At 33.5% G+C, this 26,773-nt stretch overlaps 1 protein-coding gene across 5 annotated transcripts in view; it reads left to right on the top strand.

Moving 5' to 3' along the window:
- Window positions 1-26,773, top strand: part of RPGRIP1L (RPGRIP1 like) — a 110,084-nt gene that overhangs the window by 22,157 nt on the left and 61,154 nt on the right. For all 5 annotated transcript variants that reach the window (XR_005056800.2, XR_012126595.1, XM_073225697.1 and 2 more), the window contains exons 8-17: window positions 1,258-1,404; window positions 2,672-2,745; window positions 8,421-8,560; window positions 13,181-13,287; window positions 13,584-13,634; window positions 14,309-14,485; window positions 14,985-15,102; window positions 18,363-18,815; window positions 21,381-21,532; window positions 24,105-24,483. Coding sequence is in view for 3 of the 5 variants with exons in the window: in XM_073225697.1 (XP_073081798.1) it covers window positions 1,258-1,404; window positions 2,672-2,745; window positions 8,421-8,560; window positions 13,181-13,287; window positions 13,584-13,634; window positions 14,309-14,485; window positions 14,985-15,102; window positions 18,363-18,815; window positions 21,381-21,532; window positions 24,105-24,483 (1,798 nt within the window). In the remaining 2 variants the exon portion in view is untranslated. The remainder of the gene's footprint in view (window positions 1-1,257; window positions 1,405-2,671; window positions 2,746-8,420; window positions 8,561-13,180; window positions 13,288-13,583; window positions 13,635-14,308; window positions 14,486-14,984; window positions 15,103-18,362; window positions 18,816-21,380; window positions 21,533-24,104; window positions 24,484-26,773) is intronic.

Genomic DNA, 26,773 nt, shown 5'->3' with positions numbered 1-26,773 from the left:
GCAGAATTCATATTAAGCAGTACTTTCTTTGAAGTACCAAGACAAGAAAAGCAGTAGAATGATGCAAAGTATAGGGTCAGCTGAAGCCTAAATTCACTATTGAATTAGATAAATATTTTTAAACCATACTCTTGGGTAGTGTTTTCCATCCAGTTGGAACCTTCTAAAATGCCAAATAATAACTACCTTCCATATGAATATGGGAGTTAATGAAGATGATGAGGCTAACCAAAGAGTAGGAGTGATAATGCTATCTGCAGATAATTAGAAGAGGGAGATTAAAAATACATGTAGTTGAAAGCCATTTCTAAAATAAGGAATTAAAAAGTGCTTTACATTCTTTCATCACTTTGTTTTGATCTCCATTTAACTATTATGCCAGATATTTGCTTAAATACCAACAATAACAAGTGTCTGTTGTAGCACAGGTACCTGTTCCATGGACTGAGAGGTTCAGACCAACAACTTCAGTGAGGTCGGAAGCCCGGAGAGAGCTGGTTAAAGATAGTATTCAATAATAATACCAAGATTAACAAAAATTGGACTCAAGTAGCTCAATTGCCAGGTTTCTTTTAAGTGACTGAAGAACTTCAGTAGAACTTAAGTGATTTTTAATTAGCAGATGAGGCATTACATGTTATGACCATATGGTCTCTATGAAAAGACTTTAGTGTAATCACCTTTTATTTGTAAAAGAAGGTAGGTAGCATTAAAGTATATATAATTGAATTTAAAACATTCTTAAATGGGCTATTTTTTAAATCAGTAACTAGCCTGATTGAAAATTTTAAATTAACTGTATTAAAATTAGAAGCTCATCTTCCAAGGCCATTTATATGGTGCAGTGACAAATCCTTCCAGATTGAATATCTGTGATGAGCATTTATTTTTGACCCATTCGGCAGCATTTTTAGACAGTATGTCCAACCCCTTTAACCACAGCAAAATGAAAAATAACTTTTAGAGCTGATTTACTCACTGGTCAGTATCAACAGTTCAAAAACTAGGAGGAAGTAAAATGCAGGACAAAAACTGTTCATGTTAGGTGATTTGGTGCTAAGATGACCCTGTGTTTTCTTCCTCATGATACACTGAGGTCGAGTGTCACGTACGGACTTGTAACACACACATACTGTGAGGTGAAGAATAAACTGAATAACGTCAACTTCAGCAGTAAATTCATTTATAAAATAGTATTCATTTATTCAAAGCAGAATTCAAAAATAATTTTGAAAATATTTTCTTCTTTTATTTTAGAAGCAAAGAACTCTCAGGATCAGCCATGATGCCTTGATGGCAAATGGAGATGAGCTAAATATGCAACTTAAAGAGCAACGTTTAAAATGCTGCAGTCTTGAGAAACAATTACATTCCATGGCATTTTCTGAAAGAAGAATAGAAGAGGTAAACTCCCAAAGAGTGTAACCATCCATTGGCATTTAAACTGCTCTGTCACCATTTTGAAAAAGTACAGGCATTTCTAATCTATTTGTTTAAAAATCCTGAAGTACATACACGGAGCTTTAAGCACAGCAAAATATAGTCAGTGTATTATGTGCATGGCAAATCAGTGCTTAAAAGTACTTGCAAATGTGCTGAGATCCACTATTACCTAAAGCACTGAGGATCCTTGAGGAAAAAAGATTTTGAAACTGATGCCAGATTACCTGTTGAATTTAAGTTTCTCAACCTTAACAGCTTCTTAGTCATTTGAGATACCAAAACAAAATTAAAGGAATATACCTGTTTCTGAGAAGGATGTTCACTTCTACAACATCAATTTTGTGAAATTATTTTATGTTTTTTTCTAAGAAGTTGTTTGAAAACTCATCTTCCTATTACAGTTGCCACTCATATCTCCCAGCTAGCGCAATCTTTTTCTGTAGTCTCTTAAACTTGTTTTAAAGAGAATAGAAATGACATAAGATGCCTGTTTTAATCTTGGGAGAATCTTTTACTGTGTCTCATAATAGCATCAAAGAGAATTTTGAGAATGAAAATGAAATGATTCATGGGGAAAGGTTGTAACTACAAAATATACTGGTGAATAAAACTTCAACATAAATACTAGAAATAAATACAGAAAGCTACAATTTAGTCATAAGGATATAATTATTACCCTGAGTTTATTTATAAAATTATTATTCACTGGGATAAAGCAGGTATACAATTTTACTTATTCATTGATTTATTTAAAAGATGTACTCTAGCTCTTTGTAAATTCCAGGTAATGTGACAAATTGTGTCTTCAGAGGAGTGATTGACGTAATTTGTTTGAACAGTGACCAAAAGAAACGTTAATCCTTTTGTTCTTAATGGGCCAATACAAAATCAATATAATGATAGAATTCGTCAGGAAGGAAAGTAAAAAATATTATGTTTTCCCAGACTTAACAGCAAGCTTTTAACACATTGCTTATTGAGGTTAGTCACAGGTTGCCATACAGCAGTGCATACATTTCTACTGAATTAAAACAAATATTAATTTCATGTTTATTTAACAACTTGAGAAAAATCAATGCTAAATTAAATACAGACAGTGTAAGTGGACTAGTTAACAGCTGCAATTTAGAAATCAAGACTGAAACATGTTAGCCTCCTCTTGTGTTTGTTTTACCCCATGTGGTTTTATATGATAATTACCTAATGTGTAATTTTCTTTTCCTTTTAGCTGCAGGATAGAATTAATGATTTAGAAAAGGAACGAGAACTTTTAAAGGAAAATTATGATAAACTTTACAACAGGTAAATCATGATTCCATGTGTTCTTTCATTCTCGTTTGAGATCTTTTATATCAAAGCTTTAGATGTCCGAATATCTAATATCAATTAAAGAATTAGCAAGGGATGATTGCAAGAAATATACATATGTCACAAAAGAACATTAAGCGCTTTTTAGGCCCTGGTAATAAGTTCTTTAACCTGAGAACTTGTTGCCTATTACTAAGGAAACTATAACGCTTTGTTGTCAGTAACAACTATTATCATTTATTGAACGCAAACTGTATGCTAGCTGGCATATGCTAACTACTTTATGTACATTATTATAAATTACACATGACAACCTGGAAATGTAGGTATTGTAAATGTCCATTTCTCAGACAGTGAAAATAAAACACAAATAACTTGTCCATGTTCTTAAAGCTATGAAGTAATAGAGCTTGTATTTTAACCTCTTTTGTTCTCTCTAAATGTTTGTTTCTTCCTCTGGGCTACCCAGCTTATTAGCTGAGAGTGATTCTGTTGGACAACAAACACGTTTACTTACAATTGTCTGTATTCCTTATAAAGAGAAATACAAGTATGTTTATCTCAAGATAAATTTTAAAGATCTGTTTCAATTTTGTTTGTTAACCTGTTTTCAGATTATGGTATTTTAAAAATTAACCCGTTCTGAAAATGTTAGAAACAAAATTCTACTCCACAGCTAAGTTTAGTTAAGTGATACAGATGTGTGTGTGTGTGTGTGTGTGTGTGTGTGTGCGCGTGTATGTATGTATTTTTAAGCCTTTTCAGTATATGATGCTGATAAATTATAAATACAGGTTTATGTGAAACTAAATTTAATATATATTGAAATATGTTTGTTAGAGCTGATATTCAACATAATCCTTCTAGGATCATACTCTGAAATAAAAGAAAATAGCCATCTGATCTATAGATATCTTTTTTTAATTGTATGTTTTATGTTTTGAATGTTTTGTAAACTAAAGTTACATTTTGTAAATTAAGCAAATCATACCTAAAGAATGTAGAGATAGGCTTTTATTTGTCTCTACTTTGAAAAGATGCCCAAATTAATCTTAGGCATCATTCCAGTAATATGTGTCATCTGTATTGTTTACCTACTAGTGTTGATTATCTTTGCACAGTGACTCATTATATTAAGGGCTACCAATAGCAGGTTCAGACATTAGTTAAAAGAATACTTGGGGCTATCCAGCAAGGATAAACTGACTAAAAATCTTTATGTGGGATTTGCCTTAGCCGCTTCCCAAGTGCTCTGTTTAGTCCTTCTCTCATCACTTCTGATTAATTCTACCCAAACATTTGTTATCCCTCCTGTTTTATATGTTCATTTATCTACAGAACAATACATAGATTTATATTGATATAAATAAGTATTCAGCAGTTATGTGTTTGAAAAGTTCAGACTTCAGTATATAGATTGCACAACTGTATATTTGGCAGAGAAAATAATGTTATTCCCATATTTTATAAATAAGGGAATTGAGATTGAAGAAAACTTAAGAGACTTGTACAGAGTCACCCGGCACTTCTGAGACTCCAGTACATAACTAAAATTCAACTCTTTTGAACTTAAAACTTGAGGTTTTCCCCTGTGTTTCGCTACCTCTCTGATTTTAATTGCATGGGAAAAATGTATATGCAAAAGGAAATCATTCATAGAATAACAACTGTCATACATTCACAAATTTTTATTGATTTATATTTGTCTCCAACATCTTGTAATATCAAACACTTTTACATGGTCTTAACTCAAAAAACTATGTGCCATTGGGCTATTACTTACACATCTCCTACTTTGTCCCAATCTGAGGATTTACTGAACATGCTTTCTTGAAATAAAACACATTAAACTTAGCTGGAAATAATGCATAAATGGAATTTTGAGAAAGACATATTTTTCTTATATTTGCTCTATCACCGTGAAACTTTATCTTTCCATATTAGAAGATGATTTAAGAGTATAAATCTAACTTTGAAAGGTTGTATTTTTTTTTTTAGTGTTTTATGCTTAAGGTACATTTTTTTCCCATCACATTAAAAACATACTTCATTATGCTGCTTGCAACTGAATTTTGTGTAAGGTACATGGAGGTAAATGTGTGTAATGAGTGTCAAGACATTTTGCGTCAAAAAAAAATTAATGTCACTTAAGTGCAAAACCCAGCAAGCACACATGATAGTAAATAGAACTATAAAATTCTCTAATACAATTTTTTTAATATGTTTTCAGAAGCATAGTTGGAGAATTTCTACAAAAATCAATATCATCCCTAAGATTCTTAACAGTGCTTGTGTTTCATGGCGCTGTTATTCATCACTGCCAACAACTAATGCTCATCAAAAACTACATATACTCCTTGTTTGGCTAGTCATAGTGATAGCACATTTTGAAAGGGAGAGCATTTGTTTTTGTTACTCAAAACTGGCTAGTTTTCTGGAGAAAAATATGATTTGCAGATTGCATTCTCATCTTCCTTTTTCAAATGAAGTTTTAAATGTGTTTATTACTTGACATATGACACATTAGAGAATCATCTAGTAAGATAAAACCCTCATGTTTGTTTGGTATGAGCCTTTTCAAATATGCTAAGTAAAACATTTTTGGCACAATGCCAACAAATAAGTATAGCTTTTAAGAAATGTTCAATTTAAAAATTCAGAATAAATTTTTTGCAATTAAATCCATTTGGACAGAGATAAACTCTGTATTCAAATATAGTAAAGCTGTGTCCCATGTTTAAAGTTCATATATTTTGGGGTCATGTGAATGACAAATGCAGAAGTCTTTCAACTATAATGTATATGAATAACCTGGAAAACAGCAAAATGTAGGTTCACCACCCCTTTGGAGCCTTCCCACCTGCCCTCCTTTCTGTTTTCCTCCACTGTCCAATTTAAATTGTCAGTTTGAGATTGGATCCAGAGAATCTATTAGAAGTGATTTAAGGTATTAACTTCCAGAGAGACACTAATCTAATGCCTTTTTTTTTCTAAGTTGGAATTTTGAAGATGATCTTAACCATTTTAAGAATTGGGTAAATCATTATTTTTTACAATGTGATAGTCATCTAATATCCAAAACACAAAGAAGCACTCACTTGCTAACTACACATAGACTCGCTATGCTCCATTTCGGTAAAGTGAGAACCTGTCCCCTACAGTCTTTAAGGAATCATGAAAGCTCATATGATCAAGTATGAGCACTCTATACTTCCCAGAAATCAAACTGAGTACATCTGGGGCATCATTTTTCCTTCAGTAAGTTTAATATCACTATGTAAATGTGTATTTAATTTCCATTAAGCACTAACTAAAGTACCTATGGATTTCTTTATGGATGATTTAGAGCATATTCCCTTTCTCTCACATACGGATGCCCTGGAACTTGGAATAAATGGATTTTCTTTTGTTAAAAAATAGACCTTGGGGTGAAGGTGAATTCTTCATCCCTTATTTGACCTTGATCAAGGGTGTGTCTTTACAGTATGCTGACTCAGGATCACCAGTGGACACACCACTGACCACAGGTACCAATGGACGTTCTACCGCAGATAGATGTTTTACCACTCCTTCAACATAGTGTAACAAATGTTCACAAAGACCAACTATGATCTCCCCTCAGTTGTCACTGTAGGCAGTATACAAAAACATTTTCACGAATAAAAGTTCTCAAAGACTGTCCTCATATGCAGATTTAATCATGTACATAGCCTTTACAAAGAAAATGGAGCCAGATGTGGTTCACCATTTATAGTTACACAGATGGCTCCAAGCATAGAGGAATACAGTAAATTCAAAAGGAATTCCTCATGAAACTTCAGTGGAATGTAATCCTAAATTTAGAGGAAAGATAGCAGTGGACTAAATTCAGATTGACTTACGCTGATTTACACTAGTATTTTGTGGGTTTGGAAAAACCAGGCTGCTAAATTGTTCTTAATTTAAACACATACAGCTTCTGATGTTTCTGCCAGATTAACTGCTGGTGATCTTTTTGCTGGTACTAATACTATTGGAACACTACTGTTTCTAATTTTTGGCATCTGATATAATTTATAATTGTGCCTATTTCATCATGCTAATTTTTTTTCTGGGTAATACATGTTTTTAATAATAAAAGATACACTCACATGCATGCATATATATATATATGTGTTTGTTATATATAATTTGACAAGACACAAATTATGTTTGCTATTTTTAAAAAAAATGAAAATGTAAAGGAATATTCTTTAGTATTTAAAGTACATATTTTATTTTGGTTTCATTTAAGTCTAGGAAATTATACCTTTGATAAAATTAACTTAAAATATTGGTATATTAGATCCATGATTTTTTTTAAGAATCCATATGTGAAATGAGAACAGTGATAGAAGAAACAGATGTCAGATTTAGAGAAACTTCTAGAATTCCATTTATTTTTAACGTCATGTTATTTTAAATGCAATAAAAACATTCAAAATGTGAAATGAATACACAATTTTGTTCTTTTGGAGGCTATGCCTCTCAGAAAAGTATCTCTTTTGCAATAAAATCTCAAGACTTGCTGGGAGCAACGTTCAGGGCAGTTTTCAATAACAAGTTTCTTTTTCATTTACTTCATCATCAGTACAAAACCAGATATTACAATTTTTTGTTTCATTTTCTGGGTTTTACATAAGTAGAAGGGTCAAAGCTGCTGATAATTATTCAGTAATATCAAGCTTCCCAGATAATAGTTTTCTGCTGAAGTACAGATCAAAATCAGTTTTTCCGAAACCTGGCTGTCACCTCGGGAGCTTTATAAAACTATGAATTCCTGGGCCTCAGCATCTTCCCTTTTAAATCTCCCTAAATGTTCTTAGTGCAGCTGGTCTAGCAGCAGCATTTGAGAACCATTGGCCTAAACAAATATTTAGCATATACCTTCTGCATACCATTTAGATGATATTTGACAGGTTCTTACAGTATGCTGGGTCTTGATCATTAGATTTTAATGATAGTTTAAGCTCTTCACTTTAATTGAGAAATAATATTTTTATCTTCATCATTCTTATCAGGGTGTTCTTACTGAATTTTTATCCATGAAGTGTTACAAGTAAAACATTATTGTTCTTAGGCTATTGCTCTTGGCTGTTGGGTTTGTTTTTTTTTTAGGACAAAAACTGCATTATCACTACTTCTTAATATCCTATAGTTTGATATGCTATCATTTTGTGACCAGTATTTTGTGAATATGTTATTATCATTGACTCTTTATAAATTTCAGATTCTAGAATTTAAAATCAAGTGGAAAGTCCCTTTTCTCTGTATTAAGAGGGTTTGTGTGTGAGAGAGAATGGTTTTGTACTATGTCAGTTGCTGAGGTTTGGAATTGTGGATTCCTCTGGAGTATGTATAGTATCTGAATTCCTTTACTAGTCCCACAAAAGCTGCACACTGCCAACTTTTCTGACTTCAGAGCTCTAAATTAAGGCCAGTTCCTTTGCTCATCCCACAGACTCTTTCATGTTCCCTAACCGCAGCCTGAGGAAGGCGCCTTGGTTTCAACAGCAGCAGACCAGCATATGTTTACTTAATTCCTAAGACATGATGACAGTGGTCTCTATGCCACTAAAAGCTTTTCTCTTTATTATTTTCGGTTGAAGCTGATTTCCGAGCTTTCCTTGCATGTCACGTGTGTTTTGCAGTGCCTTCAGTGCTACCCATGAAGAGCAATGGAAGTTAAAGGAACAGCAGCTGAAAGTACAGATTGCTCAACTCGAGACTGCCTTAAAATCTGACTTAACAGACAAAACTGAAATCCTTGACAGATTAAAAAGTGAAAGAGGTATATATAAGTGACTACGTATTCATTCTAGACATCCATGTTGTTCACTGTTACTTGCTCACTCACTCAGTACTTAGTATGGTGCCTACTGTTTTGCCAGGCACCTTGCTATGTAGGGAACAGCCTCTATTAGCAGCCATCCACTTTCGTGAGTTGATTGGTTACTCAAAATTTCTCTTTACTTAGCCTAGCATATATGCTTAAGAATTTTTTTTCTTCTCAGAGTTATTCAGGTTGTCTTTAATTTCATTTTCCTAAATTTTGAGCCTTTCTTTATTCAACAGTCAACAAGCTTTCATTGAGCCCCGGTATGTGCTAGGCACTGTTATAAGTTCTGTGGATACAGCAATGAATAAATCAGAGGCTTGCCCTCTGCAACATAAATTCAATAGAGAGAAACTGACAATAATTAAATATGAAGTACCTCAGGAGGTGGCAAGTGCAATGGGCATAAAAGCAAAGCTGTGTAAGGTGACAGCAGCAGTAGTTGCTTGTTTTTAGCAGGTCAAATGGAAGATTTCTTTGATGGTGAGGTGTCTAAGTCTACTCTGTGACAGTGAACTTAAAAACTAGGAAGACTCATCAAGATGTCTGTGCAAAAATATAGTCATTAATAAGTTTCATTAACGAGTCACAGATATCATTCTTCTCTCACAGAAATAAAGTAGATATCTGACTTACTATATAGTATACACCCAAATGCATAATAGGGGAATTGAATTATTTGCTTCAAATGTTTTATCTATTGCTCATCCACTCCATAAACCAAGTGATGTGATAAGATTATTCCTTTTGAACATTTGCAATTCAGTTGCATGAAAACATTTAAAAGTTTAATTCAGGCTTGGTTTAAAAAATTACATATAGTCAATACTCTATATATTAATTTGGGTCATAATGCCATATTTCATTAGAAAGATTTTTTTCCCATTTTAACATCTCTGAAATTGGGATGTATCTTATAAAAGATAACATTTTTAAATTATCATATGACTTCTTACATTTTAAGTCTTAAATCAGAATACATCTTATAATCAGTGTAGTTGTAATTTCAATGAAACACATATACGATATTTATTTACCAAGTGATTAAATTTCATGAAAGATTATGATTTGTCTCTAGAAAACTGAGAGTAGAATAAAAATGGTGATACGATTTAAAGATGGTGGCTATTTTTAAATTCTGATGTCAAAAGAAACATATTCCTGATTTTGATATGTTGTAGTGAATACCTAACAGAGTGCTTTGTTTAGTAGTTGCTCAATAAATGCTTGTTCACTGAAGGAAATGGAATTGTTCTATATTCCCTCTTTCTTTTCCAAAAAGTTATAAATTGCCCATTCTTAAAGAAAAGAAAAATGAAATAAACCTTTCTTATTTCTGTGCTTTCTGTATTTCCCTTGAATTCTTGATATCATCAAGAATTTCAAAACTCTTAACTTTCTATCTCTGAATTGGTCTCTGGAAAGAAACTCTTCTTAAGGGAATAGAATGTTAGTAGTCTTTTAGTAAAACTTGTTTGTTGTTGAATTAATCTTGAGGTTTCTTTCAAATTATTGAAACTATGATTGCTAAGTTATTTTAATTCAATTTGTCCATTCTGTATCTTTTATATTTTTTTGGACTTTCTGAATAATACAAATTACTAATGTGTACTGTAAAAAAAGTCCAGTAAAAAGTAAATTGTAAAGATCATTCAATCCCACTGCCCTCAAGATAATCACTATTAATATTTTCATCTCTGTCCTTTCAGAGTTGTTTCTATATTTATATAGTTTTATAAAGTGCTTTTTTGTTTACTATATTGTAAAATCATTCTTCAGTATAAATATAAATCTATATCCTCATCATTTTATAGTGACTGTCATAGTTTTCCAGTGTGAAGATGTATCAAAGATTGTTTAACTATCTTCTATTGATGAATTTTTAAATAGCTTCAGTTTTTTTAAGTATCATAAACATCTTTCTGCACAAATCTTTGCACATTATCCAATATTTTCTTAGGAGAAATTCCTAGAATTGAATCTTGATTTTTAATGCAACTGTTATTTTAGTTATTTTTACTTAAATACCTGAAGTTAACAGGCCTAATGATTAAAGTTTTGGTTTTTTGTGAAAATGTTACAGTAGATTATAAGAAAAATATTACAGCCTTTAACCATTTTTTTCCAAGGAAATATTAAACAAAAACATTGAAATTCTATCTTTAAGGAACCTTTTCAATATTTAGGAATTCCTTCTTATATTACAGATTTTTTAATTTTTTAATTATTTGAAGTCTCTTCACACGTTTACAATTTACTTTTCATGTATCAAGTGTTCTTTGCCAGAATATGTTTCCCTGGCTTCTTACAGTCATTCATATAACTGGTAAATTATTTTTAGAGAATACTCATCTCTTTATTCAAGGTACAAACTAGTTTCAGATTGTGTGAATATGTGGGGGAAGGATATGTAAATGCAGTTTGCATTTGCTTAATGCTTAAATTAACTGCATGTGTTTACGGGCCTGCTTTTGCAAGTTCCTTTCTATCTTTAGCTGAAATGCATAATTCAGCATAATGCATATGGTTATATTGATCACAGCTGAAGATACTAGCACAAAGGAGCTCTGAAAATTGTTTAGTTGAACTGTTCTCTGCACTCTGCTTATTAATGGTGTGCTGAAGAACATAATTTTGAAATGGTGAAATGTTATCTCATTTGAATAAAATTCTGTTTAGCTTAACCTGCTTTTTGTCAAATCATAAGGAGGTTATTTTTCATCTTGTACAGGATGCTTTGAGTTTTCATATTATAATTCAGCAAGTCTATTTCCTCTTTGAGCTATAGCTTCTCCATACTTTTTAAAGACCCAGGAGTTATATCCCCAATGAGCAGTTTAAGAAAGGAAAAATATACTGGGTAATTCCACATAAAATCCAGTAGAGAGGAAATTACTGGTATTCAGTAATGTCTTCTCCCACTTAAAAGTTATTTCCCCACTAATAACTCCCTTATTAGTTTTAAAAATAACAGTGAAATGGGGACATAGTTGTTAATAAATCAGTAAAAGAAGAAACATTTGAATGTGTTTATTTATGCCTTCTAGGACCCTGCTGTGAAAAATTGAAAGGAAAACTAGAGCATAGAAATAATAATGAAAATACACTCAGTCTTGATGAAGATGGAGCAGTTATGACCTGTACAATTTAGCCTACCCTCAGAAACCTTAAAAGTTTTGATATTACCCTCAGGGCCTTGGGTTTTACATCTTTTTCACTCTATTTACCTTCTTTCTATTTACCTAATCACTCTATCTAGATGATGTTTTAAAAATCAATATAAAATAAAGTGTTGTATGTTCTTATTCTACTCTAACCAAAAAGCCAGTTTATCTCCTAAGAATTCATATTATTAATCCTAATTTTTTGCTAACAGACAAGTATTTGACCTTTACCTTCAAAATTTCCAAGTATTGTTCACATTCAGAAATTCTTTCATTTTGTTCACCAAATTTTAACAATATATACTGTAGGATAACCTTCTAACCTTTCAATAATAAGATAGTGTTTATAATTTGATATGAAAATGTCTCTGTATACCCTGGAGTCACAATTGTTTTTTAATTTTGCCAGGAAATATGTCACATAAAAATATCCACATTTAGTTCATTTCTTAACCATGTAATTTACAGTTTTTACTTATATGCAGCATTTGTAGCTTGGGAACACAAAGTGCTATAAAAGTCAGAAATGCATTTTTGCATAAAATGTATTCAATGTGCAAATACATTCATGTAAGAATTCTCAACAAATGTTTGATTTTTTTTCATTTAAGAAAAGGAAACAAATATCTACAACTTGAATTGAGGACTTATGATAAACATAAATCTTTGACAGCAGGATGAAATTAGTGGAGACACTTTAGATGACATGGTTTAGAGTTAGTCCACAAGGAGTCAAAAGGGAGGATACTTGGCCACCACAGCAAACTCTCTTGAAGAGCACACTTAAGACCATGAGACCGAAGAGTAGACTTATTAGCTAACCATCATGCTTCTTTTTTTTTTAAGTTAAGCATTGAGTGAAAAATTAGTCTCTTTATGGATACACTGTCCTCTATAGCTCTACCCTGTACCCCTGCTTGCAGGTCATGGCAAATGAGTGCCTAGGTAGCTGTAACCTATCGCCGTTCCTTAGCAATAGCCCTGAGTCCATGTCCTACTAATGAATAGTATGAACTGAATGAATAAAAAACACACATGAATTATTACTGATACTGCCATGCACTGGTTGAAAATCCATCTCTCCTATCTTAACAGATTTGTTAGAAGTGTGTTTCATAATTTTATGGATTTAGTTACTATCTAGAGAAAGTATCTCATTTGAGTAGAAAGACTTTATGCTAAATTGGGAAAAGAAAACTCAAAGAAGTCAATTAAAAAACTAAAAGACCAAAAAATTGCGTTCATTCATTCCTCATTCCCCTGATGCCTTTGTCTAGGTGCTAGCCCAATTTCCTCTCTGACCAGAGCCATACTAGATCAAGCTTGTGTATCAGGAATTAAATTAATTTAAAATGTGTTCTTACACCTCATTCTCTCCTACCTTTCTAATTGTGTTCACTTTATTTTTAAGACCAAAATGAGAAACTCATTCAAGAAAATAGAGAACTACAATTAAAGTATCTGGAACAAAAGCAACAACTTGATGAACTTAAAAACCGCATGAAGTTTTACAACCAGGTGAACTATTTTTTTATTCACAAAATAAACTCCAAATTTTCATCTAAATATTTTATGCGGAGAAAAAACTGCTATACTACAAAGCAAAAGAATACAAATATACTAGTTTATTAATACATGATATCTGGCAGCTTATATTTCATGAGATTCTGAAGAGTTGGAATGTCTCTTATACTTAGTTTTTTAATTCATGGTATCGGGCAGCTTATGTTCCATGAGGATAATCTGCATCATTGGTATGTCTCTTGTACTTTCCATTAATATCTCATTGTGAGCTTTTACTTTATCTTTTGTAGGAAGGTGATATTAATGCTGATGAATTGAGTGAAGCTCTCCTGCTTATAAAGGTAACTTTCTGAACTTCACCATGAATTTCATGTCTACTTATAACTGTTACAGCGTAATAATGACCCTTATCTGTAACCCTTGGAGAATGAATTATTCAGGAAAGTAGTCAGGTGACATTTAGTTAGAGCATATACATGTTTCATAATGACGTCAAAGCTACATTAAAATGGACCTCAAAAACTCTTATTTAAAGCACTTTCTTCAAGTGTAACAAACATTTTACTTTTATATGCCTCCCTATAAAACTAATCAACAATTTTCTGTCCTAAGAGACCTTGGTACACCCTATTATCTTAAGTAAAATATTAAATTATAAATGTTACCAGCGATATTTTCCCATTCTGGGATATTCTGTTATTTACAAGATGACATGAGAAAATACATTTCTTTCCTTTTAAATCAACACTATAGATTTTAGTCAAATGAAGAAATAGAAATAAATATACATGATTCTTTTTTATGTCATGAAGTAATACACTGTTTTTTGATTTCTCTATAGTTGTTCAAATGTCTATCCAAATACATTTTCTGTAACAGGACTGCTTTATTCCTGACAGAAAGAGGAGATTTATCTGTTTTCAATTAATTATTGTTCCTTGCTGTATCTATATTAATTCATGTGATTACATTTTGGAAACTCTTGTTTCAGTAATAAAACATGTTTTTGTTTTAGGCTCAAAAATCACAAAAAAATGGAGACCTTTCCTTTTTAGAGAAAGACAATAAAATTAATAAAGATCTAGAACATTCCATGAGAGAGCTACAAGCAAATCATGCAGAAACTGTACAAGAACTTGAAAAGACAAGAAATATGCTAATTATGCAACATAAAATTAATAAAGATTACCAGGTAATATAATAAACTAAATTGGGAGAATAAATTTCTTATGATATTCTACTGATGATTTATTTCTAAGCAGTATCATGTGTCATCATGTTAAACTCTATTCATCATGTATTACCACATGCCTGGAATTTAGCCTTTTTACTAGGTAGTTAGAATAAAGAGTTTAAAACAAATAATTTTTTAAAGTAAAGCTCACCTTCACTAGTGTTAGTACATTCTGCAAATAGGATATAGTTATCCTAAGGTCCTGCCACAGACACATGTTATATTAGCCATTAAAAAATGGGAAAATCACCTCCATAAAAAGGAGTTTGGAATTTTTTTGGTTTATGAACATTGCCAGGCATAATTTTCTAAACTGTAAACTGTTTGTGGTCAGAAAACCATGGCTTACAGCTCCTGGTATCCCCAGGATTTAGTGTTTGAGTCATCATTGCTTTAAAAAAATGAAAATGGAACTAATTATAAGTATTGAAACTTGTTATCTCTTTTTTTTTTTTAGATGGAAGTTGAGGCAGTGACCCAGAAAATGGAAAATTTGCAGCAAGATTATGAAGTCAAAGTGAAACAATATGTTCATCTTCTTGATATTAGGGCTGCACGCATCCAAAAACTAGAAGGTACAGTGTGCACAATTCTTTGTCCACAGTAACTAGACAAATGTATTTCATGACAGTTGAAAATGTCATCCAAATCTACACTCACAACTTCTTTTTGCTCTTTTTTTTTCCAATTCCTAACTATAATTTACATTAAGAATGTTTTTTTAATCTGATTCTTTTGTACTCAAGAATTCTTAGTAATTCCCTACTGGTTTTTGAATTCAGTGTTGCAGGCAGGATTTCAAAATACTTTATGAAGAACCACAGAGTAAATTTATCACCTCATTCTAATTTCTAAACAAACCATGCATCTCAGCCAAACAAGAAGTGTACTTGCTGTTTATCAGATTCACCTTGCTCAGTCCTACCAACAATGCTTTTGTCTCCACCCAAACCTCCCTGATGCCAAGACATACCCTTCCCTGCTTTGAAATCTAAATAAATACACATCCATATGCCAGAAAGCTGGCTCTGATTACTCCCAGTCATTCCTCAACTTGAAATGCCCTTGCAGTGGTTTTCAGACTTTAGCAAGTGTGAAAATTACATGAGGCATTCATTTCAAATGGCTTCCTAGGCTGTACCCTTAGAAATCCAGGGGCCCATAATTCTTTATATTTGGAAATAACTCCAAGCAACTCAAATGCAGGTGTAAAACTACTTTGAAAACTACTGCCTCAGCACTTACACTTTTTCTCTCATGTACTCAAAAAATATTTTGGGGGATTACATTATGTAAGTGTTCTTCACTGTTGGAGTTTTGCATACTCTTTGTAACTACAATGTAAGTTCTACATGGTAAGTGTTATGTGTCTCTTTCATGTCCCCTGCAATACAATGCTTAATTCAATGATCCATGCCAGCAGTAATTTTGCACTCTTAAAAATTATTGAGGATCCCAGAGGCTTCTTATTTATCCTGGGCTATACTTAACATGTTTATCATATTAAAAATTAAAAGTGGGAAATTTTTTTAATATTTAAGTCATGATAAATAAAAATAAACCCCATTACATGTTAACATAAATTAGTGTTTGTTTTTTAAAAGCTGTATTTTCCATACTGAAAAAATAGTGAGAAGAGTGGCATTGTTTTAAATTATTTTATGTTTTTTTTAATTGTTTAACATTTTTGCAAATTTTTGGTGTCTGGCTTAGCAGAACACAGCTGGATTCTTATATCTGCTTCTACATTCAATCTACTGTAGAGTCTGGGAAACTCCATTATATACTTATGAGAGAATAAACATGAAAAGAGCAAATAACATGTCAGTATTATTTTTAAAATAGTTTGACCTTACTGAACTCCAAAACAGTTGCATTGACCCTTAGAGGCTTCCAGACCACACTTTCAGACTACTGGCATAAGTATAAGGGCTTAATAAATATATTTATACAATTGAACAGGGTTTTCCAAAAGTCTTAAGAGCAGCGTGTACCTTTTATTTCAAATAGTACTCAATAAAAAATTGCTTAATGGAATTTTTTTGACAACACGAAGGTCACAGAGCTTGAAAATTTCCATTCCTTTCAAGTCCTACTAAATCTTTACTAGTATATTTTATCTGCCCCCTAAACTGATTGATTCATTCCATAAACATGATCAAGCTCCTAACGCATCCTAAGCAAGAAAGTGTTTGGCAGTGAGAAAACAAATAGTATAAAAGCTCAGACACCATTCTCACGGAACTCATGAGATATGAACAAGTGACCCTGAAGAATCTGAACCTTACTAAACTACAGAACCACTGAGGAATTTTCAAGATAGAAAGTAATATACCCAAGACTGCATTTTGGAGATTATGATGCAGGTATTAGGAAGAATGAGCATGATTTAAAGGAAGGAAGCAGTTTGGGTTTCATAGTAATCTAGGTAATAAACACTGGGAGTATAAGTAAGGTAGCATCAGTGGAGAAAGAGAGGATGGGGACAAATTTGATAAAGGCTTAGGAAATAGTGTTGAATAGTAGTGACCCTGTAGAGATATGAGGAAGGTAAAAGAAAAAGGAAACTAGGATGACTCAGTGGCATCTAGCTTAGACAACTGGGTGAATTCTAATACCATCACTTGAGTTTCAAATTACTAAATAACTAGAAGAGAAATAGGAATAACTAGAAGAGAAAGTGACACATTCTGTTTTGGATTATATATAGAGTTTGATGTACCTAGGAGATATCTAACAGAAGGTTCAGCAAGCCATTAGGTATTATACCTAGTTTTTTAATTCATTGTATCAGGCAGCTTATGTTCAGGAAAGAAATCTGAATAAAAAATAGAAATAGGAGAGTCTTCAGCATACTGATAGTAGCAGAAGTCATAAAAGGGGATGAGATTACCCATGAGAATATGTTGACTAAAGAGGATAAAAACAGAACCCCAGCAAAGTAGCAGAAGAAAGAGAAACCCTTAGAAAATGAGAAGAGAGGTAGGAGGAGAAGCAGGGCAAATGATGGCATGAAAGCCAGGTTAGGACAGAGGTTCACAAAGAGAAAGTGACCATCAATGTGAATAAAGGAGATCAACCAGTACAAAGACCAAAATTCATCCAGTCTAGCCATCAATAGGTTGTTGGTAACCTTTTCTGTAATAGTTCCACACTCTTGTGTGGAACAGTAAGGCAGATGTTATGTGCAGGAAGTTGAAGAGTGTTACATGAAGAGATGGAGACACAAGTATACATTACTCTTTCTAGAAATTTGGATGTAACATAGGGGGAAATGTGTATCTAGAGTCTATCTTTTTTAAAAGCAGCTTTCTAGAAGTATAATTAACATAATTTAAATTGCATGTATTTAAAGTGTATAATTTGGTGAGCCTCTTTGTACACCTATGAAGCCATCACCATAATTAAGATAATAAACATTTCCATAACCCCCAAAAGTAGAAAAGTATGTATTTTAATAAGCAGAAATGAAGGTGCCAGGGAAAGAGGTAATATAGGAGAGAAGATAATAGAGCAGAGGTAGAGGAGCAGGTAGTAAACCCAAATATTTACCTCAGCTGTTCATTCAAAGGCCTTTTTGCCTTTTTTCTTTTTCCTGGCCCAACCTGTATTACAACTTAAGCTGTGATTTTATTGTTAGTAAGTGATGTCAAAACAAAAATGATACATTTCTGTATAATATAATAGTATTTACAGAAACAAAAAATGTAGTCATAGAATTTAAGGTTGAGAGTATTCACCAAAAGCAGTCAGACATCCTACCACTTCAAAAACCAGTTTATATCTTCATATGTCAGTGTTTAAAAATCTCTAAACTATGTGTCTTCTCTTGCAGCCCAATTAAAGGATATTGCCTATGGAACCAAACAGTACAAATTTAAACCAGAAATCATGCCAGATGACTCTGTGGATGAATTTGATGAAACCATTCACTTAGAACGAGGAGAAAACCTATTTGAAATCCATATCAACAAAGTAACCTTTTCTTCTGAAGTTTTACAGGCATCTGGAGATAAGGAACCCGTCACTTTCTGTACCTATGCTTTCTATGATTTTGAACTACAGACAACTCCCATAGTGCAGGGTCTTCACCCAGAATATAACTTCACTTCTCAATATCTTGTTCATGTTAATGACTTATTTTTACAATATATTCAGAAACATACTATCACTCTTGAGGTCCACCAAGCTTACAGCACAGACTATGAAACAATTGCAGCATGTCAATTGAGATTCCATGAAATTTTAGAAAAGAGTGGTCGAATATTTTCCACAGCAAGTTTGGTTGGTAAGTACATTCTTAAAAGCTTTGGATGTTTGAATTACTAATTTGGTTTGTATTTTAAATTGGTGTTCCACCTTAATATCTTCTCTCAGAGATTCAAGATGACTTTAGGGTAAGGACTGTGTTCTCTAATTTAGCTGCTCATAGTTGATGGGACCATGCTAAGTGTCATTGGTGATGTCAGTACAATGGTTATTAATTTTTTAAAAGCTTACAAGTGCTAATGACTATTTACCATATTGATACCCTTGTTTGATTAAATATTAATTGGTGTACATCCATTAAATATTTCTTAAGAGCTTTTCATGTTGTCATCACTGTTATGAAGTACTGGGAATACAAGTGGTCAGCAGTTAAGTCAAAGCCCCTGCCCTTGTGTAGCTTACCTTCTAGAAGGGAAAATAGGCCATAAAACAAATACACATATCATCAGATATGAAGAAAAATAATCAGAGCAAGAGGCCAAAGAGAGAGATGGAAGGTTACTAATTCAGATAAGGGCTTCTCTGAGTGGTAACATTGGTAAACACCTGAATAAAGATCCATGCCAAGATCCGGGGGAAGAATGTTTCAGGCAGAGGAAGCAGATGGTACAAAGGCTAGAGGGAAGAACAAACCTGACATGTCACAGAAATAGAAAGAAAGCCAGTGACTAGAGCACAGATGAGACTGAAGTGAGAGGCAGGGACCAGATCATACTGTGCAGCCTTGTAGGTCATGGTGAGGAGTATGGATTTTTTTTTTCTTCGAGTAATAAAAGTCATTGGAGGGTTTTGAAGTGGAATGTGACATAATCACACATAAGTTTTAGAAGAACCACCCTAGGTGCTATGGAAAGAATAGTCTGTAGGGGCCAAGAGAGAAAATGGACCCATTGTCAGTTATTGTATTAATCTGTAGAAATATGCTGGTCATAATGAAAGTGATGACAAGAATTGGTTATAGTCAGTGTACACTTGATTAGTTCTTCCTTTAAGACTTACTTATCGATTGAACTTGAGGTAATGAGGGAAATAAAGGAGGCAAGAATTTCTGGCATGTGCAACTAGGAGAATGGCAAGGCCATTTATAGACCTGTGAAAGGAACAAATCTGTGGAAGAAAATCAGGAATTCTCTTTGAACGAGTTAAAACAGACCTGCCTATTAGACAGCCAGCTGGATACACGAGTCTGAAGGTAGGGGTAGAGGTATAAGAGGGCAGTCATTAGCATATAGAATATATTTTAAGCCTTGGACCTAGATAATATCATATAGAGAGTGAACATACGTAACAGAAGGCAGCCAAGGACCAGGCCTTGGGAAACTCCAAAATCTAGAATTCAGGCAGAAGAGGAAAGCCAGCAAAGGAAACTGAGGAGTGGCCAGTGATTTAGGAGGCAAACCAAGAGTGTACAGTATCCTAGAGGCCAAGTAAAGAAAGAAACCATTTCAGGAAGAAAAGAGGGTGACTTAGTTTCTGGGGACAGATTTTTATTTTGATTGAGTGATTAATTGCATAGGTAATTAGGTAATATAGTAATAAGATTCAAAATCAAAAAGGCACAAAAGTTTATACCGTAAAACCTGTCTCCCACCCCTGTCCCTCATCTATCCTGGGTCTCTTCACAAAAGGCTACAAACTCTTCCAAAGAAATTCTATGCACATATAAGCAAATATGTTTGCTTTAATATTCTTCTTTAAAGACTTTTTAATGATGGCAGATTTGGATTAAGTTTGTATGTTGAAGAGAATGATCCATTAGTAATAAATTGGTGAAGTAGGAGAGAATAGAGGTGGTGTTTTTAATAATGTGGTATGCTCAGGGAAGTTCTCATATAGAATGTCCTCTATTCAACAAATATTGAGTACCCATTATATCTACTCCTTCTGGAAGAAATATACCAATAGAAACCAGTGTCCTAAGGAAACTTCGAGCATGGTGAAGAAATAGCCTAGTAAACAGACAGTTAAGCCCAAGCAGCCAGTGCCCTAATGGGGACATACTCTTCCTTCCTGTGAAGAAAGCACAGAGCTCTTAAGTCTGCTGGCAGCCATAGAGGACATGTTCACAGAGGGAGAGAGGTGAGGAGCTGCCTGAGGGGAAAAGGGTGTGAAGGTGTGCAGGCAAACGTCACGTGAGGGCATACTACTTATGGCATATATTTGGCATAGCATTGTTACCTATACTTAAGGCACAGTAGAGAAGGGGAAAGGTGCCATAGATTTCTTGAAAGTTGAATTATAATGTAGAAGATCATGTTTATAATCTTGAGATTTCATATTGTATCTGTCAAGCTACCTTGAGTAGAACTTGTTAAAAAAAAATGTAGCAGCAAAAAAAAATCTGGAGTATTTAATTGAGTGTTTAGGTATTTTCTTAAGTTTTAGAAGCACTGAAATAGTGTGAATTGAAATATCTCAAATATAGTTTGAGTCCTTTAAAATTATTTAACATAGAGTGAAACTCATACTTGCAAAAGTAACTTTATTTTCTTCATCTCTGTTGTTTGCCAATCACACATCATTTGTGCGTGTCACATATTATTCAGTATAAAATTTTAACAGAGAGTTATGTATTGGTTTCAAGGAACTGAAGGAGACATCCCAGATTTTGGCACAGTAGAATACTGGTTCCGATTACGAGTTCCCATGGATCAAGCAATTCGACTGTATCGAGAACGAGCAAAGGCTTTAGGATATGTAACATCAAATTTTAAGGGACCAGAGCACATGCAATGGGTAAGCTTGTTTAACTTTAAGACCCTTTTATCACATAGAAATCTTACAATATTTCTTTATATGTCATGTTTTAAACTGAAATCTTCTTTTCACAACCATCAAGTGGCTTTTTTAACTTTGAATTTTGAAGTAATCATAGGCTTACAGGAAGTAGCAAAAATAGTTAGGAGAGGTCCTATATTCTCTTCACCCCGTGTCTCCCAATTGTAGCCTCTTACGTAACTACAGTACAGTATCAAAACCAGGAAATTGACATTGGTGCAATATTATTAACTAGGCTACAGACCTTATAGATTTTATCAGTTTTTATATGCACTCAATTATATCAGTTTGTGAAAAGGTGGAGAAACAGGAGTTCTGTGCAGTTTTATCGTGTATATATTCATGTAACTGCCACCACAATTAAGACAGAATTATTTCATCACCACAAAGAAACTCCCTTGTGCTACCCAGGACACTTTTGAAAATTAAGATTTTCCATACTGTTATCACTCATCAAGTCATTTTTGTTACAATTTCTGAAATACAAAGTAGAATACAAAATGAATATTCTCTTTTACTGAGAATTGCAAGTTTAAATGCAATTCTTCAGAGCAGCATTTCCCAAACTATGTTTCATAGAATCGTACTGGCCATAATTCCAAAAGAATTCTATGATCTAGTGAATGCAGAAAGCACTGAATTGAACAAAATTAAATAGGATCTTTGATTTTAAAACTTCTCATGTATAACGTGACTCTCAAAAGGAAGCATAAAGTATACACTTACACTGAGTAATGGAAGGACAGAAAATAGTAGAAACATTTTGGAATGTCTGTTAAGTCATGATATCTTTTTTTCATTTGGACTTCCCTCATTCCCAGTCCATGGGGCTGGGCCCCCAGTGGCCAGCTTTACATATGGTGATCCTGTTCCCTCTCACTCACCACACAATTATAACTAATGATTTAAGAATAAGCCAATGAGATTCTACTTTCTGAGATCAAAAGAAAGCAAGACTCTCCTTGCCTGCTACAGGTAAAATTGGGAGATGTGGGGCAGCCATCTTCTACCATGTTAATCAGCAAAGGAAAGAAAGTGGGTCTGGAGAGAGACAATAATTAACAAGCAAACGATTAACAAGAGAAAAATGGAAAATGGTTTGAGAGTAAATTGTGGTGGTTTTCCAATCCTATTGCCTTATATTAAAGTCTTCTGTGTTATATTTGCTAGAAGGCATTCCTTTTTATAACTTTCAATTCAAGAACCATGACTAATATAATATCAACTCTGAAACTTAAGAATGCCACTTGCTTCCCAGAAATTATCTTTCTGGTCTAATATTCTTTATAGCATACTTTGGGAAATGCTGTTATGAAAAGGAAATTAGAAATAGACTACACTGTTTACTTAGTTTTGTAATTGAATGGCTTTTAGACTCCCATTTTAAGGCTTGAATGAGTTGTTTGTTGAAAATTCAGTTTTTATGGGTAGATTTGGGTTGAGAAGTGGAGGGAGTACTTTCAAATCATTCCATTCATCATCCTATACCTGGATGCAATGGGAGAGCAGTATTTTGACTTCCTTCTCAGATTTCCCCTCTCCACACCACCAGATGGCTCCACAAAGGTTCTATTTGTCCTTCTCCATTTAAACTTCTGTAGACTCAGAGGTCTCATATTCTCAATCCAGATGCAGTAATGCAGTAAAAGAGGGGTCCACTCTGTAGAAAGTTGAGAATTTTCCACCACTAAACTAAACACACTGAAACACTTGCGTTTGTTTGTCCCAGATCACATCAGCTATAGTAGTCCTAAAACAGTTAATCAGTGCAATTGTTTGCCAAAATACTTGTGTACTGACTACCTGAGTAATGGTTTCAAAATGGAACCATAGAGCTTCTAGCTCTGCCTAATAACTCCTTTCACCATTTCTCTTATGATATGTCTTCCCAATCCTAATTTTTTATCCCCCACCCAAGGTGTGTGTGTGTGAGTAGTAGTAGTAAATCAAGTTCTGACATTTTTCTTATAGCATTTGGACTTTGATATATTGGCTAATCTTGGCCTCAGTATCTGCTTCCCCAAACACCATTGGTTCAGGATGAGGGTCAACCCAAATAAAACAAAATCATTTCTCTGGGTGAACCCTCTCAAACTGATTGGAGTCTTAATTAAGAATGGGATATGACCAGAAGAGCTGGAATGGTAGAAGGATTAGCTCTTAATAAAATTGTGAACTAGAGGGCTTGCGTCTTTGGACCCATCTGCTCACTTTACTTGTTAGTTATTAAATGGAATTAAAGAACATCAAATTAACTTTTTCTTGGTTTTATTTTGTTTTAATAGCAATCTCTACATGTATGCTCAGTCTTCTATGTTTGTTGATAATAGCATAAGATTGCCTGTTCACCATTTTTCTAGGGAATATTGGTTTTGAGTAAGAATCAAAAGTCTTTTACAGAGGAATTCACTATGAAGTGAAAATATGCAGCTTTTTGTCCATTTATAAATTATTTTGTTTGGGGGTTAGCAGCTGCTATTTATCCTTTCATTGCATTATTACTATAATATAAATATGTATATTTTTCCAGTTAAGTCAGCAAGCACCCAAAACTGCTCAGCGCAGTTCTGCTGATTCCACAGACGACAACTTAAATGAACTTCACGTTACAGTAAGATGTTGCAACCACCTGCAGTCCCGAGCAAGCCACCTTCAGCCACACCCATATGTTGTGTACAAGTTTTTTGATTTTGCAGACCATGATACAGCCATCATTCCCAATAGCAATGATCCACAGTTCGACGATCATATGTGTTTCCCAGTGCCAATGAATATGGATTTGGACCAATACCTTAAGTCAGAGTCCCTGAGTTTTTATGTGTTTGATGATAGTGATACCCAGGAGAATATTTACATAGGAAAAGTCAATGTGCCTCTCATTTCATTGGCACATGACAGGTGTATCTCAGGTAAGCCTCTTTCTTGAATCTATGAAATTGTAAATATAAATCTAAATTATATCACAGTGTTAAGTATGATCTGTTTACAAGTAATCTTCCCAATTTTCTCATATAATCTTAAACTTTGAGCCTATAATATTTTTTAAGTTACTTTTTCAGTAGTTCTTCTAGGGATTATGGTATGCAACTTACATTATCACAGTCTATTTAAAATTAATTCTAACAACTACATTAAAATATAGAACATCTACTCCAGTTACCTCCCCCTCCTTTGTGCTGGTATCATATATATTTATACAGAATGCTAAGTATATTATGAACTGAACAATACAGTGTTGTGACTATTGTTTTATATAACCTTATGTCCTTTAAAGAAATTAAGAGAAAGGAGAATATACATAATTATAGGAGACATATACATCGATGTATGTGTTTGCCATTTCTAGTATTCCTTATTTCTTCCTATGGGTTTGAGTTACTATCTGGTATCATTTCCCTACTCCAGTATAGCTCCATTTCCTCCCCTCCTTTGTGCTATTGTTACATCTATTTTTATGTATATCATAAGCCCAACAATTGTACAAGTTTTTTGTGTAATTGTATTTCAAATCAGGTAAGAAAAGAAATGACAATATATATTTATACTGTCTTTTATAATTATAATTATATATGTAATTGCCTTTATCACTCTGTTCCTTTGTGCAGATTTGAGTTCCCATTTGGTGTCACTTCCTTTCAGCCAGTAAAACTTTAATATGTCTTGTAAGTCAGGTCTTCTGGTAATGAATTCTCTCAGTTATTGTTGTCTAGGAATGTATTTTGCTTTTTGCTTTTATTTTTTGAAGAAGAGCCTTTCTAAATATAATATTCTTGGTTGACAGTTATTTTTTCCTTTTGAGTACATCAGACAATTGACTTCTGGCATCTGTTGTTTTTATTGAGAAACCAGCTGTTAATTTTATGGTTCCCTTGTACTTGGTACTCTTTTCAAGATTTCCTATTTTTTTGGCTTTCAGCAGTTAGACTATCATGTGTAGGTGTGCTTACCCTACTTGGAATTTGTTGAGCTTCTTTGTATGTAGAGTACTGTTACTGCATCAAATTTTTCTTCAGTTATTTTTTCTATCCCTTTTTTCTTCCTATTCTTAGACTCCCATTGCATGTATGTTAGTATGTTTTATGGTGTCTCTCAGGTCTCTAAGGCTTTGTTCATTCATTTTTCTCTTCGGATTGGATAATATCTATTGATCAGTCTTCAACTTCACTTGTTCTTTCTTCTGCTGGTTCAGATCCCTCCACTGAATTTTTTCATTTCAGTAATTTCACTTTTCAACTCCTAGAATTTTTATTTAGTTCCCCCCTTTTTTTTTTTTTTTACAATTTCTATCTCTTTATTATAATCTCTATTTTATAAGTCATTGTCACCACACTTTCTGTTAGTTCTTTAAATATGGTTTCTTTTAGTTCTTTGAACATAGTTATAATAGCTGCTTTGAGGTATTTATTAGATAAATCTTACCATGTTGACACACTCCACAAGTGCCTATTGATGGCTTTTTTCTTATGTATACAACACACCCTCCTTTTTATTTCTCTGTATGTTTTATGATTTTTGTTTTTGTTTTTAACATGGAACACTTAGGATACTGTATTGTAGCAACTCTGGATTCCGACCCTCCCCTACTCCACAGGGTAGTTCTGTTGCTGGTTTCGTTTGGAGACTTGCCTGGACTAATTTCGTAGTCTTTTTCCCTACAGCCACCGATGTCTCTGATAAGTCTGTGTTTGTGTATTTGTTTAGTGTTAGGCCTAGGTCAGCATAGTTTAGTGGTCAGCCAATGATTGGTCAAAAGTGATATTTAAACACCTGGAGCTGGCAGGCTTCTAGCCTTTGCCTGTGGTCAGTGTACGGCTTGGGTAATGCATTCAAAATTTGGCAGTCTGTAAGTCTCACATTCAGCCAAGCCAAGGACAAGTGGCTTATTAGAGTCTGTTCTTTTATTGTTCCTACTGATGTTCAGTAGATTTTCTTGAATAAATGCTTCTCTATTTGTTGTATACCTCTGTTCAGTTTCCAGAGCCCTTAAATGATTGGGTTTTTTTAAATCATTATGTCTAGTTTTATTGTTCCTTTTTGTGGAAGGGATTTACTGAGTTCTTCACTCAGCCATTCTGGGAGTCTCACCTTTGCCTGTAATACAAGTTTATCACCTTCCTATGTTCACCAATATCCTTTTCTATCTAAAATCTGTAGAGTTGTTTCGATTTTTCTTTCCCAGCCAGCCACTAAAAGACATGT

The sequence above is a fragment of the Manis javanica genome, chromosome 17, assembly GCF_040802235.1.
Source record: "Manis javanica isolate MJ-LG chromosome 17, MJ_LKY, whole genome shotgun sequence".
NCBI lineage: Eukaryota > Metazoa > Chordata > Mammalia > Pholidota > Manidae > Manis > Manis javanica.
This window is presented reverse-complemented; position numbering and strand designations above follow the sequence as displayed.